Consider the following 22,505-nt stretch of genomic DNA (forward strand, 5'->3'; position numbering starts at 1 on the left):
AAAATTCAAAATTAAAATCTTTAAAATAAATTAAAATTCAAAATTCAAAAATTCAAAATTAAAATTCAAAATTAAAATTCAAAATTTAAAATCTTAAAATCTTAAAATTCAAAAATCTTAAAATCTTAAAATCTTAAAATTCAAAATTCAAAATCTTTAAAATTAAAATTAAAATTAAAATCTTAAAATCTTAAAATTAAAAATCTAAAAATCTTAAAATTAAAATTCTAAAATTAAAATTTTAAAATCTATTAAAATCTAAAATTAAAATTCAAAATTCAAAATTAAAATTAAAATCTAAAATTCAAAATTCAAAATTAAAATCTTAAAATCAAAATTAAAATCTTAAAATCTTAAAATCTAAATTAAAATTAAAATCTTAAAATTAAAATTCAAAATTTAAAATTAAAATCTTAAAATTCAAATTAAAATTCAAAATTCAAAATTAAAATCTTAAAATCTTAAAATCTTAAAATTCAAAATCTTAAAATTCAAAAATTTTAAAATATTAAAATTCAAAATCTTAAAATCTTAAAATCTTAAAATCTTAAAATCTTAAAATCTTTTAAAATTCAAAATTCAAAATTAAAATCTTAAAATCTTAAAATTCAAAATCTTAAAATCTTAAAATTAAAATCTTAAAATCTTAAAATTCAAAATTAAAATCTTAAAATCTTAAATTCAAATTAAAATCTTAAAATTCAAAAATTCAAAAATCTTAAAATCTTAAAAATCTTAAAATCTTAAAATTTAAAATTAAAATCTTAAAATCTTAAAATCTTAAAATCTTAAAATCTTAAAATCTTAAAATTAAAATCTTAAAATCTTAAAATTCAAAATCTTAAAATTCAAAATTCAAAATCTTAAAATCTTAAAATCTTAAAATTCAAATTAAAATCAAAATCTCAAAATCTTAAAAATCTAAAATTAAAATCTTAAAATCTTAAAATCTTAAAATCTTAAAAATTCAAAATTAAAATTCAAATTAAAATTCAAAATTAAAATTCAAAATCTAAAATCTTAAAATTCAAAATCTTAAAATTCAAATTAAATTAAAATCTTAAAATTAAAATTCAAATCTTAAAATCTTAAAATCTTAAAATTCAAAAATCTTAAAATCTTAAAATTCAAAATTCAAAATTCAAAATCTTAAAATCTTAAAATCTTAAAATCTTAAAATTCAAAATCTTAAAATCTTAAAATTCAAAATCTTAAAATCTTCAAAATCTTAAAATTCAAAAATCTTAAAATCTTAAAATCTTAAAATCTTAAAATTCAAAATCTTAAAATCTTAAAATCTTAAAATTAAAATTCAAAATCTTAAAAAATCTTAAAATCTTAAAATTCAAATTAAAATCTTAAAAATCTTAAAATTTAAAATTCAAAATCTTAAAATTCAAAATTTAAAATCTTAAAATCTTAAAATCTTAAAATTAAAATCTTAAAAATCTTAAAATTCAAAATCTTAAAATTCAAAATTAAAATCTTAAAATCTTAAAATTAAAATCTTAAAATCTTAAAATCTTAAAATCTTTAAAATCTTAAAATCTTAAATCTTAAAATCTTAAAATTCAAAATCTTAAAATCTTAAAATTAAAATTAAAATTAAAATTAAAATTAAAATTAAAATCTTTAAAATCTTAAAATTCAAAATCTTAAAATCTTAAAATTCAAAATTAAAATCTTAAAATTAAAATCTTAAAATTCAAAATCTTAAAATCTAAAATTAAAATTAAAATTAAAATCTTAAAATCTTAAAATCTTAAAATTAAAATCTTAAAATCTTAAAATTCAAAATTAAAAATTTAAAATCTAAAAAATCTTAAAATCTTAAAATTAAAATTAAAATTTAAAATCTTAAAATCTTTAAAATTCAAAATTCAAAATTCAAAATTAAAATTTAAAATCTTAAAATTCAAAATTAAAATCTTAAAATTCAAAATTTAAAATCTAAAATCTTAAAATCTTAAAATTCAAAATCTTAAAATTCAAAATTAAAATCTTAAAATCTTAAAATCTTAAAATTCAAAATCTTAAAATCTTAAAATCTTTAAAATCTTTAAAAATCTTAAAATCTTAAAATTCAAAATCTTAAAATCTTAAAATCTTAAAAATTAAAATTAAATCTTAAAAATCTTAAAATCTTAAAATCTTAAAATCTTAAAATCTTTAAAATCTTAAAATCTTAAAATCTTAAAATTAAAATCTTAAAATCTTAAAATCTTAAAATCTTAAAATCTTAAAATCTTAAAATCTTAAAATCTTAAACAAAATCTTAAAATCTTAAAATTAAAATTAAAATTCAAAATTAAAATCTTAAAATTAAAATCTTAAATCTTAAAATCTTAAAATTCAAAATCTTAAAATCTTAAAATCTTAAAATCTAAAATTAAAAATCTTAAAATCTTAAAATTAAAATCTTAAAATCTTAAAAAAATCTTAAAATCTTAAAATCTTAAAATCTTAAAAATCTTAAAATCTTAAAATCTAAAATAAATCTAAAAATCTTAAAATCTTAAAATCTTAAAAATCTTAAAATCTTAAAATCTTAAATCTTAAAATCTTAAAATCTTAAAATCTTAAAATCTTAAAATCTTAAAATCTTAAAAATTCAAAATCTTAAAATCTTAAAATCTTAAAATTCAAATTAAAATCTTAAAATCTTAAAATCTTAAAATCTTGAAATCTTAAAATCTTAAAATTCTTAAAATCTTAAAATCTTAAAATCTTAAAATCTTAAAATCTTAAAATCTTAAAATCTTAAAATTAAAATCTTAAAATCTTAAAATCTTAAAATCTTAAAATCTTAAAATTCAAAATTCAAATTAAAAATCTAAAATCTTAAAATCTTAAAATCTTAAAATCTTAAAATTCAAATTAAAATTCAAAATTAAAATTCTTAAAATCTTAAAATCTTAAAATCTAAAATCTTAAAATCTTAAAATCTTAAAAATCTTAAAATTCAAAATTCAAAATCTTAAAATCTTAAAATCTTAAAATCTTAAAATTCAAAATTAAAATCTTAAAAAAATCTTAAAATCTTAAAATTCAAAATTAAAATTCAAAATCTTAAAATCTTAAAATCTTAAAATCTTAAAATCTTAAAATCTAAAATCTTTAAAATTAAAATTAAAATCTTAAAATCTTAAAATCTTAAAATCTTAAAATTCAAAATCTTAAAATTAAAATCTTAAATTAAAATTAAAATCTTAAAATCTTAAAAATCTTAAAATCTAAAATCTTAAAATCTTAAAATCTTAAAATTCAAAATCTTAAAATCTTAAAATCTTAAAATCTTAAAATTCAAAATCTTAAAATCTTAAAATTCAAAATCTTAAAATCTTAAAATTCAAAATTAAAATCTTAAAATCTTAAAATCTTTAAAATTCAAAATTCAAAATCTTAAAATCTTAAAATTAAAATTTAAAATTCAAAATCTTAAAATCTTATAATCTTAAAATCTTAAAATCTTAAAATCTTAAAATCTTAAAATCTTAAAATCTTAAAATCTTAAAATCTTAAAATCTTAAAATCTTAAAATCTCAAAAACCTTAAAATTTTAAAATCTTAAAATCTTAAAATCTTAAAATCCTAAAATCTTAAATCTTAAAATCTTAAAAATCTTCAAAATCTTAAAAAATCTTAAAATCTTAAAATCTTAAAATTCAAAATCTTAAAAATCTCAAAATCTTAAAAATCTTAAAAATCTTAAAATCTTAAAATCTTTAAAATCTTAAAATCTTAAAATCTTAAATCTTAAATATCTTAAATCTTAAATCTTAAATCTTAAATCTTAAATCTTAAATCTTAAATCTTAAATCTTAAATCTTAAATCTTAAATCTTAAATCTTAAATCTTAAATCTTAAATCTTAAATCTTAAATCTTAAATCTTAAATCTTAAATCTTAAATCTTAAATCTTTAAAATCTTTAAATCTTTAAATCTTAAAATCTTAAATTTTAAATCTTAAAATCTTAAAATTTTAATCTTTAAAATCTTAAAATCTTAAATCTTTAAATCTTTAAATCTTTAAATCTTTAAATCTTTAAATCTTTAAATCTTTAAATCTTAAAATCTTATAATCGAGCAGAAGAAAATAATTCAATAATATCTGATTCTGTTATTGATTCTCTGTACTATTATGGCTATGTATAAAATGTGAGATATCAAAATATAATATCAAAAGCTAATATGCAAAATATTCCAGGTATAACATATTTTGTTATTACAATATCAAAGGCATAACACAAATATTGTTATTATTTGTCATGTTACCTCTTATTCATGTGGAAATGGAGGAAACAAAACACATAAAAATAGCAAAATAGTGCTTGAAAATGTCAAAAACGATAATTTTCCAATGCATTAATATGGGGTTATTTTCAATTTTCAATTTGCAATTTTCAATCCTTTGATTTTAATACCCTAAAATAGAACTTAAAGCCTAGAGAAAATAAGGTCAAGAAAACAGATTGAAAAAATGTTTGCGCCATTCATAGATACAGGCGTTAGAAGAAAACGTTTTTTCAAGGAAAAACCTAAATAACTTTTGATCCGCATGATATATGTTAACGCTAAGTACATGAAAAGTTGCGGCCTGCAAAGCGCAAAAAGTGGGCTACTGGTATTTGCTGAGTAATTTGTAACAAAAAAGTTAGAACAAAAAAAACGCTTTTTTAGTGGGTCACTAGGGTGGCTCAAAAACACTTTTTCAATTTTGATGGGTTTTCTTTATTCGGTTCTATGGCACTTGATAGCTTGACAAAAGTTAATGGTCAACAGCCATAGTAACTGTTGAAAAGTATATGGATGCAGAAACATCCAAAACAGTGATTTGCAGTTGGACGGCATTAATTTACGATTAAGAATTATGATATTTCATTCCTTACAAGAGAATGCTATGTTGAAACCGCGAGAAGATTGTATTTATTACGCAAAGATATTAGCATTTTACTGGAGTGTTGAAGGGGTGAATTTATTTCTTTTCAAAGGTAAAAGAAACGAAATTTGCTCAAACCCCACTGCAGAGAAATGCTAATAACTTAGTCGGGCAAACTCGAATCTTTCTCGCGGTTTTCCGCATAACATTCTGTATTCAATTCTCCAAGATCTGAATGAGTATCATAGTTCTTCATCGTATGTTGTGTAGTCTAGCTGGAATTTACTGTTTTTGGATGTTTCTGCATACATTTTTCCATATAAACTTTCAACGAGTTTAGCACCGCCCAAACGTTGACCGATTTGGCTGAAATTTTGTCCAGAGCATCAGGGCATCAAATAGAACCGAATAAGATGGCGGCCCATCAAAAAAATGATCAAAGTTTTCCCATACTAATTTGAGCCACCCCAGTGGTCACCCTAAGTAAACTTGGAAAAATTGCTCTAAATTGGTAAATTTGCATGTTTGTGGAATCAAAGTGCGGCGGACAGACAGGACATTTACAGTACATTCAAAGTTAATTGCCTATATGCCGGGTATTAAGCCACCCGGAGTGAAAATTAATTACTATGTCTGAAACTTGATTATGCATATGTACAACATGTGATAGATTTAGTTCGGAAAAGGTATTGAGGGTAACCACCCCTTCGGTGTGGTTTGATCCGACGACCCCAGTTCGCATGACAGGTGCTTTCCTTTACTTAAGCTACGAAGTACCTCCGTCGTCCACCGCAGCTTAGCGGGTACTGATGAAACCAAATTCCCAGCACCAGGTACCAGCCGATCACTCGCAATACGCAGGACATTTACACCAAAAGAATGGAGAGTTTTAAGCTTTACGAAAAGTTGTCTAAATATTACGACAGGAGTCGAACCCACACTTCACATCACGCAAATGAGTCTAGACGACTAAGGCGGCTAATCGGACGGCAATGAGCCTCACACAATAATGCTTACTCATCGGTTCCACCATATTTGAAATATTAAATAAAAGCCAGGTTTTTATGCGAGAAATAAAAATCGTGACAAAAAAAACTCGTAACTTTCATAACATGTAACAAACAAAGGCAAAAAGGAAAAAAAAGTGTGAAAGAATTTAAAACGTTGTAGACAACACGGAGATCCCAAAGCGTTCGTACCGAAACCGCATAAGTTCAACTCCAGTGTAATTAATGATAGGTCAATTACTTCAATTTCATTCCGCTGGAAACAAGGGCAAATGGAAAATGAAACTATTTGGTCACGTCGCAGAATTCACGAACGATTGGAATAACGAATGATACACATTCGAGACCTTCAATTCCTTTTTTTCAAATTCTTCACACGACTGTACAAGAGCAGAAAACAAGGCTCACGCGTGCTCTGACAGTATGTCATCTTGTTCTGGACTTCCCAAGTCAAATAAACAAAACTGCTTGCTGTGCGCCAAGATGATGTAGGGATTGTTCCAGCAGCTATTACGGTTTCTAATGGATTCCCCGTACATCCACCGGGTCTTCGGTTTTTGATAGTGTTTCTCTTCCAACCTCCGCTGCGTGGATGAGCACAGAGTGGGAATCCTCTTTACCAACACGTACTAATCCGGGAAAAGCCTTCTTCTGTCGACGAAGCAAACTGCACGCTGCTTTCACTTTGATGAATACGAAATTAGAATTTTTCACTGAGAGCGCTGCGCTGCATGCATAGATGATAGAACCAGGGCTGGAATAGATTACATTGCGTGTTCTAGCTAATTGAAAGTACCCGGTTTTCGAATGTGTCCTTTGTTCTTCCTCAATCATTAAACAATATATTGGACAAACTACCTCACAACACAATCGACCCATAGATAATTTAACTTAACCTAATGAAAGGCAATTGGACCACTCCAAGAATTTTTTTTTTTTAAAGAATACTCGGAGAACCTGCACAGTTGAAGGCGATTTGCAATTATTTTGAACCAGTTTGATCGCACCAAGATGTATTCTAGAGAGAGAATTTCGTGTCTTTGTTTGTGGGTTTTGGCCAAAGTACCTACTGATTTTGCCCTCTACTGATATTTGCACAGTAGTAATATTTGAAATGCCTTTAGGCTAGTTGAGTTTTCCTTTGACAAGATGTTTATATTTCCTCAGTATTTTTAATTTTTATTTCCTTCATCCTATATGCACATTTTATTAAGAAAGCAGTCCTGAACCGACTCTGCATCCAACAAACACCAAGTACGAGCTCAAGGCGATGACGATGAAATGGAATGGGTTGCCACACAGCAAGAACCTCTCTAGAAAGCACAGGAACAACGTCGAAGGATGCGTTATTCGTGCAGCAGAAGACAAGTGAAGTGGAGATAATTTGTATTTTTTTCATCCCTCGTGTGCCATTTCTCCGACCGGTCGGTGGTGGTGGCCCTCGACAGATAGACACAGAGAGTCGTGATTCTGCGGGACCAGACAACACGCCCTTGTGTGGCCGGGGAGTATTTTTGTTGTCTATCCATTTCACGTTTCATCAATTTTTGGCTGATGGTGCAGCTATTTTTTCGGCCCTCGCTCCATTTCGCTAAAAGCAAAGCAACGATGACGCTTTAGCAAATTGATTCGGGTACATTTGAATGCTAAATCCGGCGTAATTTGCCATCCGAGTTTCGCAACAACAACAATACTTGACGGTTGATTCTGGACTCGGCTGGCGTTCAAACTGATGCAATATTATCAAATTTGGCTGAACATGCACGTTTTAATCATGGCTTAGTCGCATGCGCTTGCTACGAGCATTGAATGTTGATTAGAGTTTTGTGTGACAGGAATCATATCTGCCAAAATTTCCCTTTTTGAATAGAGCGCAGCTTAGAGCAGGCATGTTGTGATACGAAAGCTTTCTTGAGTCTAATTAATTAACTATTTCAAAGAACCCAAACGAAAATATGCAATCAGAATATAAAATTCTTCTTTGTTGAATAGAAATATGTTGAAGGTACGTCGTTGTGTATTTGTAGGTATTAAGGAGTTCTGGGTAAAGTAATAAAAAAGACGGTATTGCTTCTGACCTTGAATATTGCAATGTCCTTGGATTTGAAAACAAAAAACATACCACTCCAGGAATTCCTCCTGGCAGTTCCTCCAGGAATTCCTCCGGAAGTTCCTCCAGGAATTCCTCCGAAGTTCTTCCAGGAATTCCTCCGTGAAGTTTCGTAGCAATTGTTTCTGATATAATGTTGTAATCATTTTTGATTCATGCATCTCATTTTCGGATATCCTCAAGGCCACTGTTGTTCAAACAACAATGGAACTGTGATGGGTGCCACTTTTCAGTTCCTTTCATATCAACTGTCTCTGCCACTGGGTCGGTCATTTCAAACAGCGCAAACAGTGTTGATCTCGCTCCACCGGTGCTGTTTCGGCGTACCTTTCATCCAAACTCCATTCCACGTCAGTTGGCATCGCAACTCCAGCTGTACCAGGCCGGTCCGCAAGGCTGTCTCATCGGCATGCCCAGTGTCGTTTACCATGGTCAGGCACACTGTTCTTTCTCCTTCTCCCAGAGCTTTACTTTTCATGCCCAGCCTCAACGGCTTTTATCGTCGCTTTCTATTTTTATAATGCCGCCTTATCGAACAGATTCAATCGCATAGAGCTAATTCAGAACTGCAATTATTCGCTGGTTTTAAACCAAATTGAAATAGATCAAATGTAAAATCAAATGTATTTTTTTTCCAGAAAAATCTTCAAAAATTTGGAAGAACTTCCTGGAGGAGCTTCCTGGAGGGATTCTTGGAGGACTTTCGAACGAATTCTGGAGGAACTTCCAGAGGAATTCCTGGAGGAACTTCCGAAGGAATTCCTGGAGGAACTTGAAGGAATTCTGAGGAACTTCCGGAGGAATTCCTGAGGAACTTCCGAAGGAATTCCTGGAGGAACTCCGAAGGAATTCCTGGAGGAACTTCCGAAGGAATTCTGGAGGAACTTCCGAAGGAATTCCTGAGGAACTTCCGAAGGAATTCCTGGAGGAACTTCCGAAGGAATTCCTGAGGAACTTCCGAAGGAATTCCTGGAGGAGCCTGAAGGAATTCTGGAGGAACTTCCGAAGGAATTCGAGGAACTTCCGAAGGAATTCTGGAGGAACTTCCGAAGGAATTCTGAGGAACTTCCGAAGGAATTCTGAGGAACTTCCGGAAGAATTCCTGGAGGAACTTCCGAAGGAATTCCTGGAGGAACTTCCGAGGAATTTCTGAGGAACTTCCGGAGGAATTCCTGGAGGAACTTCCGGAGGAATTCCTGAGGAACTTCCTGGAGGAATTCCGGAGGAACTTCCGAGGAATTCCTGGAGGAACTTCCGGAGAATTCTGGAGGAACTTCCGGAGGAATTCCTGAATTCCTTCGGAAGTTCCTCCAGGAATTCCTTCGAAGTTCCTCCAGGAATTCCTTTCGAAGTTCCTCCAGGAATTCCTTCAGTTCCTCCAGGAATTCCTTCGGAAGTTCCTCCAGGAATTCCTTCGGAAGCTCCTCCAGGAATTCCTTCGGAAGTTCCTCCAGGAATTCCTTCGGAAGTTCCTCCAGGAATTCCTTCGGAAGTTCCTCCAGGAATTCCTTCGGAAGTTCCTCCAGGAATTCCTTCGGAAGTTCCTCGAGGAATTCCGTCGGAAGTTCTTCCAGGAATTCCTTCGGAAGTTCTTCCAGGAATTCCTTCGGAAGTTCCTCCAGGAATTCCTTCGGAAGTTCCTCCAGGAATTCCTTCGGAAGTTCCTCCAGGAATTCCTTCGGAAGTTCCTCCAGGAATTCCTTCGGCAGTTCCTCCAGGAATTCCTTCGGAAGTTCCTCCAGGAATTCCTTCGGAAGTTCCTCCAGGAATTCCTTCGGAAGTTCCTCCAGGAATTCCTTCGGAAGTTCCTCCAGGAATTCCTTCGGAAGTTCCTCCAGGAATTCCTCCGGAAGCTCCTCCAGGAATTCCTTCGGAAGTTCCTCCAGGAATTCCTTCGGAAGTTCCTCCAGGAATTCCTCCGGAAGTTCCTCCAGGAATTCCTTCGGAAGTTCCTCCAGGAATTCCTTCGGAAGTTCCTCCAGGAATTCCTCTGGAAGTTCCTCCAGGAATTCGTTCGAAAGTCCCTCCAGGAATTCCTCCGGAAGCTCCTCCAGGAAGTTCTTCCAAATTTTTTGAAAGATTTTTCTGGAAAAAAAATACATTTGATTTTACATTTGATCTATTTCGAATTTGGTTTTAAAACCAACCGAATAATTGCAGTTCTGAATTAGCTCTATGTTAGTCCAATGATTTCGATTTATAGCTTTCATTGGAATTGAAAATAAAAACCGCTAAAATAACGAGATGATAGTTGTCATATGAACTTGGCTAAAAATATGTTTTTATGACAGAAAATACCGATCAGTATGATGACTTGCAATTAACATTAAAGCTGGGACTGAACTCCACAGTAAAAATGCCCATTTGATTAAAGCCCATTAACCTCTTGCATTAAATATTGGGCAGCAGGGACTATGTCCAAGGGCTTGACGATCCCTCCCCAGGCCATCTGCGAGTTGTGGCGCTTGCCTAGGATGTGGTGGGGTTTGACAGTGGGCCCTGTTAAACCTCTATAAAAAGCTGCATGTATCCCTAAGTAGGCTCCGCCAAAGCGACCGTGTGCTGCCCAAAGCGCACAAGCCCAAGTCCTGGTGTTAGGTGGACGCTAAACAGCCCTGACACGACGGCCCTCCGACGAGACAGGAGGTTTGCGCAGGCTCAATAAGCCGCCTTTAAAAACAACTATTACGAACGACATAGAAGATAATACGACTCAATACAATCGGCAACGACCTAGGCGACGAATAAAGGATCACGATTGGAAGCTTGGAACATGGAACTGCAAGTCGCTAGGCTTCGCAGGTTGCGACAGGATAATCTACGATGAATTACATCCCCGCAACTTCGATGTCGTAGCGCTGCAGGAAATCTGCTGGACAGGACAGAAAGTGTGGAAAAGCGGGCATCGAGCGGCTACCTTCTACCAAAGCTGTGGCACCACCAACGAGCTGGGAACCGGCTTCATAGTGCTGGGAAAGATGCGCCAACGCGTGATTGGGTGGCAGCCAATCAACGCAAGGATGTGCAAGCTGAGGATAAAAGGCCGTTTCTTCAACTATAGCATCATCAACGTGCACTGCCCACACGAAGGGAGATCCGACGACGAGAAAGAAGCGTTCTATGCGCAGCTGGAGCAGACATACGATGGATGCCCACTGCGGGCCGTCAAAATCGTCATCGGTGACATGAACGCTCAGGTAGGAAGGGAGGAAATGTATAGACCGGTCATCGGACCGGATAGTGTGCATACCGTATCGAACGACAACGGCCAACGATGCATAAACTTTGCAGCCTCCCGCGGAATGGTAGTCCGAAGCACTTTCTTCCCCCGTAAGAATATCCACAAGGCCACATGGAAATCACCTAATCAAGTAACGGAAAACCAAATCGACCACGTTCTAATCGACGGTAAATTCTTCTCCGACATCACGAAAGTACGCACTTACAGCAGTGCGAATATTGAATCCGACCACTACCTCGTCGCAGTATGTCTGCGCTCAAAACTCTCGACGGTGATCAACACGCGCCGGAGTCGGACGCCGCGGCTTAATCTTGGGCGGCTACAAGACGCTAGACTAGCCCAAGAATACGCGCAGCAGCTGGAAGTGGCACTCCCAACCGAAGAGCAGCTAGGCGCAGCATCTCTTGAAGATGGCTGGAGAGATATTCGATCCGCCATTGGAAGCACCGCAACCGCTGCACTAGGCACGGTGGCTCCGGATCAGAGAAACGACTGGTATGACGGCGAATGTGAGCAGTTAGTTGAGGAGAAGAATGCAGCATGGGCGAGATTGCTGCAACACCGCACGATACAAACGGGCTTGGAACAGACAAAACTCGATATTCCGGAGGAAAAAGCGCCAGCAGGAAGATCGAGACCATGAAGAGACGGAGGAACTGTACCGCGCTAATAACGCACGAAAGTTCTATGAGAAGTTGAACCGTTCACGTAAGGGCCACGTGCCACAGCCCGATATGTGTAAGGACATAAACGGGAACCTTCTTACGAACGAGCGTGAGGTGATCCAAAGGTGGCGACAGCACTACGAAGAACACCTGAATGGCGATATGGCAGATAACGGTGGCGGTATGGTAATGAACCTAGGAGCACGCGCGCAGGACATGCGACTTCCGGCTCCGAATCTCCAGGAAATCCAGGAGGAGATCGGCCGGCTGAAAAACAACAAAGCCCCTGGAGTTGACCAACTACCAGGAGAGCTGTTTAAACACGGTGGTGAAGCACTGGCTAGAGCGCTGCATTGGGTGATTACCAAGGTTTGGGAGGATGAGGTTCTGCCGCAGGAGTGGATTGAAGGTGTCGTGTGTCCCATCTACTAAAAGGGCGATAAGCTGGATTGTAGCAACTACCGCGCAATCACATTGCTGAACGCCGCCTACAAGGTACTCTCCCAAATTTTATGCCGTCGACTAACACCAATTGCAAGAGAGTTCGTGGGGCAGTACCAGGCGGGATTTATGGGTGAACGCTCTACCACAGACCAGGTGTTCGCCATACGTCAGGTATTGCAAAAATGCCGCGAATACAACGTGCCCACACATCATCTATTTATCGACTTCAAAGCCGCATATGATACAATCGATCGGGACCAGCTGTGGCATCTAATGCACGAAAACGGATTTCCGGATAAACTAACACGGTTGATCAAAGCGACGATGGATCGAGTGATGCGCGTAGTTCGAGTTTCAGGGGCATTCTCGAGTCCCTTCGAAACCCATAGAGGGTTACGGCAAGGTGATGGTCTTTCGTGTCTGCTATTCAACATCGCTTTGGAGGGAGTAATACGAAGGGCAGGGATTGACACGAATGGTACGATTTTTACGAAGTCCGTCCAGTTATTTGGTTTCGCTGACGACATTGATATCATGGCACGTAACTTTGACAGGATGGAGGAAGCCTACATCAGACTGAAAAGGGAAGCTAAACGGATTGGACTAGTCATCAACACGTCGAAGACGAAGTACATGATAGGAAGAGGCTCAAGAGAGGTCAATGTGAGCCACCCATCACGAGTTTCTACCGGTGGTGACGAAATCGAGGTGGTTGAAGAATTCGTGTACTTGGCTCACTGGTGACCGCCGATAACGATACCAGCAGAGAAATTCGGAGACGCATAGTGGCTGGAAATCGTACGTACTTTGGACTCCGCAAGACGCTTCGATCGAATAGAGTTCGCCGCCGTACCAAACTGACTATCTACAAAACGCTTATAAGACCGGTAGTTCTCTACGGACACGAGACCTGGACGATGCTCGTGGAGGACCAACGCGCACTGGGAGTTTTCGAAAGGAAAGTGTTGCGTACCATCTATGGTGGGTTGCAGACGGCGGATTGGTCAGTTTTTAAGGTGGTTATACAACAAAGCCACAAATCGGCCATCTTGGAAACCACGTGCTTTTTCTAGTGATTTTTCAAGAGCACGGATTGAGAGAACCCTAACGTCCACGAGGATGAAACATCCGTAGATGGTTTGCTTACTCATGCTAAACAATCGACTTTAATTTCAGCATTGTACGAAAATTATTACGCTCGATTTGAACTTTTGATATTAGAAGTAGAAAACCGTGTGGTGAATTTGAAATTCACCACATGGCTTGATTGTATAATCACCTTAATAGGACGGCACACCGACTCATTTTTGTCGGCGGCGCATAGGTCTAGTACAAACCTAGTCATATTTTGGTTCCTATGTGCCGTTGATGAAGGAACGGGTAGCAATTCCTCCGTGTCCCGGAATTCACGAGATTGGCGGCTCCAACAATAATGAGCCCTAACTTTCCGTACTTAACATGTCTAAATAAGTAAATGTTAGATTAGATCGTGCGCACAAACTTTTTTTTTTCCAAGTTCGTTTATTTGGTAGGCTCAGGCGTGTATAACACTTTATGGAGCCATGTTTCTTTGTGATATATACAATCAATGTCATTTTATTTTCAAATTAGTAAGAGAGGGGTTGAAGCCAACGTACTCGTGGTGACTCGAGGTTAGTTTACAATGTTTAAGGATATACGGGACTTAGGACTCGGAATCAGGAAACCTCGGCTGCTCATCCAGGCATTTGTCGTAAGGGACGATGTGGTGTGTCGTTGTGCTCGAGGATTGGTTCGACTGGCAGCATCTTCTGGATGGCCAGAGTAACGGAGATCTACGGAACAGAAACAGTGACAGTACAAAAAAAAAACTTTGACAAAAGAAAAAAAACAATTAGATTTTGATGTTAGAATCACAAATGAAACTATAAATGGCCTGCATATAGACCGCATTACGATCCCCCAGAACAACCCCTGAAGGGTTGTTTACCTCGGGCCACAAGGTAATAGTCGCTCTCTGGAGGCGTAATTTTCCGAGCAGAACCAAACTACGTGATCGATGTCATCATAACCAGCTCCGCACCTACTTAAGTAGCTATCGATAAGGGTTATTCTGTACAGATGTGCGTTTAGTGAATAGTGATTGGACATAAGTCTCGACATCACGCGAATGAAGCCTCGACTTAAGTCCTCACCTCTGAACCACGCTCGAAACTTTTGGAACAATGGGAAATAGCCACCGTACAAGTTAATTGTGTGTTCAATTCCTTTGCCAACTTTGAAGAGTACTCTGACGGACCAATGGGAAAAACTCGTTGTTCGAGAATTGTCTATCATAACCTCACCTTCCTGTGCGCCCACCTTTGCCAGCGAGTCTGCCTTCTCATTGCCATAGATTGAGCAGTGAGATGGGACCCAAACAAAGTGTTCATGTTCGGTCCGAGATAGATTGAGAACATCTAGTTCAATTCTCATTAGATCACATTGACATAAATATTCTCTCCTCTACGCTAATTATCTCTTGCTCTTCGAGAGCACCTTAGATCGGATAGGATTAATCGGGGGATATAATCCTCAGTACAAGAACCGAAATAAATTAGTTGAGCTTCAGATCAGAATCAGACAACTTGTCTTCCTCAGTGTCGATCCGCCGCGAAATAAAGTTTAAACAACAACCTCCAAGTACAGTGTCGGGTAATCCGTGTAACGAAAGAAGGTCGAAGGCGAGGTCAGGGACCTCAATAGAATCCATGTCTGGGCGGACATAATCCCCCATACAGTCCACTTCGTAAGGTCCGTGCCAGAACATGGTCCATCGAACCGAATTTTAACCGGTGGAATTCTGAACTTAGCGAATTTATTCGCCAATTCGGGTGCCCTGCTTTCGGGTGAACAATAAATGTTTACATAAGTGTCGGCCACGCTGCTGGTCATAAGTGCAACAGAGCGCCATCGGACTTCCCGCGCAGTTAGAATAGAAAGAATATATATTGTGCAAAGTGCTATTGTGGGCATCGTGTTGCTGTTGCTGTTCTTCTGCCAACCAAGCGGCATTTTGGCGGTTGGATGATATCCCCGGTATAGAAATCAATCATCAAACGGAGACCACGGGACGTGTCGACGGCAGAGGACATTTTGCATGAGGACAGCTAGAAGCAGTAAATGGATGCATCTCGGTTGCCGTCAGGGAAGTATCGTTGCATGGTTTGTGTGGCTTAGTCTTATGTGGTTGGGTTGCATGTGGGTAAACGAGTGAGCACAGTGGAGCGAAATAAAATTATCGAAATCAATTTTGAGCGTTTTTCTTCTGGGATTGTGACCTGGATTGAGTTGGATTGCCCTTTGGTTTATAGTCTCTTGGCTTGATTGATTGCTTTTTTTGGTGCTCGCTGTCAATTTGCTGGAATTATCCCAGGCTGTCAACTTGCTGGTAATCGGTCAATCGCGCGGAACGTTGGTGCACACTTTTCCGGTAGCAGTCTTCGAGATCGTGCAGAACAACAGTGAGTGTAAAGTGCTAAATCTGTGCAATGAACTTGATTGCCAATTTACAGTACTGCTGATGAGTATAGTGACTGAAGTGATTCGAACATTGAACTTGAACTTAAACTGTGAAAAGTGAATTGCCATAAATTTGTACGTGTTATCGTCATCCAGTAGTATTGTAAATTTGCGAGTGAAGTGAAAAATGGTAACTGTTGAAGAGTTCAGAGAGCTGAAAAAGCAAGAGAAGCAGCTGGTTGGAATTATCAACGGAATCGCACATTTCAGCCAAGCTTTCGAGAAGGGGAAACACGAACCGCAGATTGATGTACGCCTGGAAACCCTCGAAGAAGCCGTGAAGAAGTTCTACAGTGTGCGTCGAAAAATTGAAATCTTCTACGAAGAGCAGGAAACTGAAGGAAAACCGTCGGAGAACACTCGAGCGGAACGAGAAAAGCGTGAGAAGGGTTTTGAAGAGTCATTTCACGCAGTTCAGGAGAAGTTCTATGAAGTCAAGGCTGCCCTCATCCAGTTCCGTCCGAAGAAAGAATTTCCAAAACAGGATAACGAGAACAACAGGGTGCAAGAACAGGCTGTGTCCCGAGTTAAGCTTCCGGATATTAAGCTGCCTAGTTTCAGTGGAACAATTCAAGAGTGGACCAGCTTCCGCGATACTTTCCGAAGTCTGATCCACAACAATCCTCAGCTGGCCGACGTCGACAAGTTTACCTACTTGCGTTCTGCTACAACAGGCGAAGCGTTTCAGGAACTCAGCTCAGTGGACTTGACAGGAAACAATTACGAGGTGGCCTGGAAGCTGTTGGAGAAGAAATATGAGAATAAAAAACTCATTGTGAAAGCCCATCTGGACGCACTGTTTGCCGTTGAACCAATGCGTAGAGAAAGCTGCGAGTCTTTGAACCATGTCATAAGTGAGTTCGACAAAAACTTGCTGATGCTGAGCAAGATTGGTGAGCAGACAAACAACTGGTCAACGATACTAGCGTATATGGTTTGTTCTCGCCTCGATTCAGCAACCCTCCGTCACTGGGAGACACACCATAATAGTAAAGATGTCCCCAAGTTCGAAGATCTGATGCAGTTCCTTCGAGATCAATGTGCAGTGCTGCAGTCAATTGCTCCTTCAAGAACCCATGATGTTGACAATAAGCGGCATCGGTTATCAACGGCACACACATCTTCCCAATCTCAACGGCGGTGCTTGTTTTGCGGAGACTCTTTCCATCTTCCGTTCAAGTGCACTAAACTCCAAAACATGACTGTGGCTCAACGTGTAGAAGACATCAACAGGAAGCGGCTTTGCAGAAACTGTTTGAATGTTGGTCACTTCGCAGAAGGATGCTCTAGAGGCTCGTGTACCCGTTGTGGGCGAAAACACCATACTTTGTTACACTTCGAAAGTTCGTCAGGCAGCGGTCGTCCAGTGAAGCCATCTGTTCCTGCCAGTATTGCTCCCTTCGTTCCACGAGCGCGTAATCGACCTGATCTAGCTTCACCAGTGAGCCAGCAACAGTCACAGCAAGATCGTTCCAAAGCACAAAGCCAGACACAAACACATTCCACTCATCCATCCACACAACCACAACCCACACCGTCATACCCCGTGATACGCTCAAAAGACACTTACTCACAACCCACCACTTACCCACAACCTGCAATTTCCCTCCAAACTTCTGAAGCTACGTATGATATTAACACAACAACTCGTCAAGTGTTGATGTCAACCGCAATCGTCAAAGTAATTGACCGTTTTGGCAATATCGCTCTGGCTAGAGCTCTCCTTGATTCGTGTTCGGAGTTTTGCTACATGACCAGTAGTTTTTCCAAAGGGTTGAAATTCCACGAAATGAAGAACGTTCTGAAGGTGCAAGGAATCGGCAGTAGCAGTGTGATGTCAACGAAATCAGTAGAAGCCAACGTAGAACCAAGAAATTCGTCCATCTCTTCATTTGCTGAGTGCATACAATTCCACATTCTGCCGAAGATCACACAAAGTTTACCACTTAGATCAGTTCGACTGAATCTGTGGGACATTCCTTCCGATGTGACACTAGCTGATCCCTCGTTTGGAGAACCTGGCCCCATAGACATGATCATTGGAGCGGAGTTTTATTTCGATGTTTTGCTGACCGGGAGAAGAAAATTGTTCGAGTGCGGTCCAACGCTGCAAGAGACGGTCTTCGGTTGGGTCGTGTCCGGAAGAGTACCCAAAGCGCCAAGCATCGTACCTGCGACCACCAGTTACGTCAGCTCTACAGCTGATCTACAAGAAATGATCTCCAGATTTTGGGAATTAGAGGCATGTCATGTGAATCGCACACATTCGGTGGAAGAAGCAGCGTGCGAAGAAGTGTTCACCAGAACCACAGTACGCAATCAAGAAGGCAGGTTTGTAGTAACGCTGCCAAAGAAAGACCATATGTTGGAACGTCTAGGAGAATCCCGCAGCATAGCCATGAAGCGGTTCATCGGCTTGGAGAAGCGATTCAGCGGGAACAAGCAGTTGAAGGAGCCCTATAAGGAATTCATCCAAGAATACATCCTAATGGGCCACATGAAAGAAGTCGATGGTGATCAAGTCTTTGAGAATCCGGTGTATTACATACCGCACCACGCTGTGTTGCGGCCCGAGAGTACAACAACCAAATTGAGAGTCGTGTTTGACGCGTCGTGCAAAACTTCAAGCGGAATATCGCTTAACGACGCTTTGATGGTGGGACCAGTAGTCCAAAATGATCTAATCTCCATAATCCTCCGATTTCACCTCAACCGTATTGCGGTCACGGCTGACGTTGCAAAAATGTACCGCATGGTGCGAGTGCAAGAAGAAGATCAAGGTCTGCAGCGCATTCTGTGGAGAGACACACCAGAGGAACCAGTGAAGACATTCGAGCTGCTCACAGTCACGTACGGCACCGCGAGTGCCCCGTATCTGGCCACAAGATGTCTGAAGAAGTTGGGAGAAGACAACAGTTTGACACATCCGATTGCTTCGCGGACAGTCCAAGAAGACTTTTACGTCGACGACATGTTGTCAGGTGCAAACACAGTAAACGAAGCTCGAAAGCTGATGACGGAAGTGATTCAGTTGACTGACACGGCAGGTTTCACCTTGAGAAAGTGGAATTCGAACTCAGCAAGGCTACTTGCTAAACTGCCCAAGCATCTACGCGATGAACGCGTCGTTCTGGACCTGGATTCATCTAGCACGACTGTGAAAACCTTGGGACTGCGGTGGGATACGCAGTCAGACAACTTTTGCTTCACGTTTCCTGACTGGAGATCAAATTCTTCAACAATTACGAAACGCACTGTTCATTCCGACGCAGCATGCTTTTTCGATCCATTGGGTCTGGTTGGCCCAGTAATAGTCCAAGCAAAAATTTTCATCCAACGTCTTTGGTTACTTAAGTGCGGCTGGGATGATCCTCTCGATGAGTCACTTCAGAATTTGTGGAAAGAGTACAAGCAGAACATGATCGCTATGGAATCATTATCGATCCCTCGTTGGAGTGGCTTCAGCAATGACTGCACTGGGGTGCAGTTACATGGTTTCTGCGATGCATCTGAAGCTGCCTATGGAGCGTGCCTCTACCTTCGATGTACCGCCGCGGACGGTAGCGTCACCGTTCGTCTAATAACCTCCAAGTCCAGAGTTGCACCTTTGGAAAGTCTTCAGCGGAAAAAGAAGAAAATGAGCATTCCACGTCTTGAACTTTCGTCAGCACTCTTGCTCAGTCATCTGTATGAGAAGTACAACCAAGTGCAACCAAATATCACAGCGTTCTTCTGGACAGATTCGATGATAGTCAAGTGTTGGTTGGCTTCATTACCCTCGCGCTGGCAAATATTTGTGGCAAACCGTGTGTCAGAGATTCAACACCTCCGGCACCGAAAACCCCGCAGATCTCATTTCCCGGGGAATGTCTCCAGCGTACCTTCAGTACCAAACGCTTTGGTTTGAAGGTCCACGATGGCTGTCTCAAGATCAACAGTTTTGGCCACACACAGACGATGCTCCCAAAGTAAAACTAGATCCAACACTGCTAGAAGAGCGGCCTACGTCAGCTTTCCCGGCTCAAGCAGTTCCACCAAGTAAAATCTTTGGAGAACGGTCCTCGTTCACAGAACTAGTCCGGATCGTTGCACTTCTGCTTCGATTCAGACACAACGCACAAAAATGCAATAGACAGTTCAGAAGAATTGGACGCCTGACATTAGCAGAACAGGAGCAGGCAACAGTTGCTTTGGTTCGCTTGTCCCAGGAAGAATGCTTCTCGCAAGAACTGGCAAATTTAGCCAAAAACGGAAGAGTACATGATTCGTCCAATATCGCGTCTTTAAATCCCCAATTATGTGACGGCGTGATGCGCGTCGGCGGCCGGCTCTCTAAGGCATCAATATCGTTCGATCGCAAACACCCTTACATTCTCCATCATAATCATCCGCTCGCTAGAATGGTCGTTAGACATTATCACTATAAGCTCTTTCACGCTGGCCAACAACTACTGATCTCGGCCGTGCGAGGAAAATTCTGGCCGGTACACATCCACAGTTTGGCGAGGAAAGTGATTCACGACTGCATTCCATGCTTTCGTAGCAAGCCCAAGGTTCGGGATCAATTGATGGCCGATCTCCCATCGGCAAGAGTCACCCCGGCTCCACCGTTCATGAACGTAGGACTGGATTACTGTGGTCCATTCTTCGTGAGCTATCCCAATCGTAGAGCAAGTCCGGTGAAGTGCTACGTAGCGATTTTCGTATGCTTGGTCGTCAAGGCCATTCACATGGAGTTGGTGATGGACCTCACCACGCAAGCCTTTCTGGCTGCGCTGAAAAGGTTCACTGCTCGTCGAGGTAAGCCGCAGCTGATAATGTGCGACAACGCAACTACGTTCGTCGGCGCAAAACGTGAACTGACAGAGTTACACCGACTGTTCCATGACCAAAGCTTCCAAGACACACTTGTGAAGGATACTAGTTCTGACGGAATTGAGTTTCGGTTCATCCCACTTTGCACGCCCAACTTTGGAGGCTTAAGTCAAATCCTTCAAGGCACACTTCAAGAAGGTTCTTGGTACTAGAGTACTGAAAATAGATGAGATGTTGACGGCCTTGGCGCAGATCGAGGCAGTTCTCAACTCGCGCCCGATGACTCCACTAAGCAGTGATCCCAACGATTACGAAGCCCTTACTCCAGGGCATTTTCTGGTTCAACGGTCACTAACCGCCATCCCGGAGCCAGATTTGCAAAATATTCCCACCAATCGATTATCCATGTGGCAGAACGCACAGCTAGTTCTGCAGCAAGTTTGGAGCAGGTGGTCCACACAGTATCTATCAGATCTGCACAACCGCACTAAGTGGACCAAACAGCGAGATAACATTCGTGTTGGCACGATGGTCCTACTCAAGGATGAAAATGCGCCACCACTGCAGTGGCACTTGGGCAGGGTCGTCAAAACGTTCCAAGGGTCGGACGGCAATATTCGCGTCGTCACAGTCCGAACAAAAGACGGATGTTTCGATCGAGGAATTTCGAAGGTCTGTCCGCTTCCCATCCGGGACAACGAAGAAGAATCAAACCAAGCATAAGTCACTCGCTGAGTGCACACTGGTGCTACGGCACCTCTTAAGTATTCAACATCAGCAGTCAAGTCGTCGTAAGGGCAATCAAGTCGGTAGAAGATTCTTTGGATTGGGTTTGCACGTTTGTATCGTCATTTAATTTGGTAAAGGTCTCGGCGCACAAGGCGTCGACGTTGGCCAAAAGGTCATCGTAAGGTTTAAGTCACGTTATAACCACATTTGTTCATCGGTAGCACCACAGCGCTCGCTATCATCACTCTATCTGGAGGAAGCCATGGAAATCCCTCCATTGCCGCGGTCAACTGGTTGGCACTGGGCTTGGCCAGCTCATCTTGTCGATCATCCAACCAAGGCACTAAGTCACGAAGTGTGGTCATCCGACCACAAAGGAACGCAAGCACGACGAACACTGCCACCCAGGCCCCAACTCTACGGAGAAACCCACAAGCACAGTTCTTGCCTGGGTAGGTAAGTTGTTCCAGTTTCAGTAATCTATATTCGGTCAACTACATCCAATCATTTTCGAGGGAACTATCACCAAATCTCATCACCAATCACATGACGGAGTTCGAACGTAGAAGGAAGGAAGAAAGCAAGGCAAACCATCTATTGATGTACCAAACCACTAGTGAACGTGCTCGATTGAAAACCCTACCGATACAAACCAACAACCAAGAAGAAGCCCCACACATCACTGAGAACATCGAAGAAATCATCAAAAGCAGAAGAAGCAAACACCGCTGTGCAGTCGGCACGGCACTGAAGAAGCATCATCATCAACAAAAATAAGCAATGCAGAAGAGTTCAAGTCCAACGAGTACCAGCGCTGGAGGCACCTCGAAACGAAGTATCCAGCAGATTCCAACTATGCGAGAAAGTGTATGTACCTCATGTCGATATGGATCAGCACTACGTTCAGCAGTCACGATGTCGTATAAAGTTCAGTAGCAAAATCCATAACTGTGAATTATAAATATGAAATCCAAACCATGTTAGTCATAAGCAATGAATCAAATATTTCCATGTAGCATTTTTGTTTGAAACCCCTATCTGCATGTTCATTTTCGGTCCGAGATAGATTGAGAAC

General features: G+C 39.3%; 2 protein-coding genes across 5 annotated transcripts in view; one reads left to right on the forward strand and one right to left on the reverse strand.

Moving 5' to 3' along the window:
* Window positions 1-22,505, reverse strand: part of LOC134225949 (protein eva-1) — a 586,714-nt gene that overhangs the window by 117,627 nt on the left and 446,582 nt on the right. The window lies entirely within an intron of this gene.
* LOC134219207 (uncharacterized) lies at window positions 14,783-20,913 on the forward strand. The gene is made up of 2 exons (XM_062697902.1): window positions 14,783-15,019; window positions 20,286-20,913. Exon 2 carries the CDS (start codon window positions 20,287-20,289, stop codon window positions 20,911-20,913), a length of 627 nt encoding a protein of 208 aa, XP_062553886.1. The 5' UTR covers window positions 14,783-15,019; window position 20,286.

This window comes from Armigeres subalbatus, chromosome 3 (assembly GCF_024139115.2).
Source record: "Armigeres subalbatus isolate Guangzhou_Male chromosome 3, GZ_Asu_2, whole genome shotgun sequence".
In the NCBI taxonomy this organism is placed as follows: domain Eukaryota; kingdom Metazoa; phylum Arthropoda; class Insecta; order Diptera; family Culicidae; genus Armigeres; species Armigeres subalbatus.

Coding starts and splice junctions, on each gene's coding strand:
- LOC134219207 (XM_062697902.1), top strand. CDS start 20,287: ATGGTCGTTAGACATTATCACTATAAGCTCTTTCACGCTGGCCAACAA.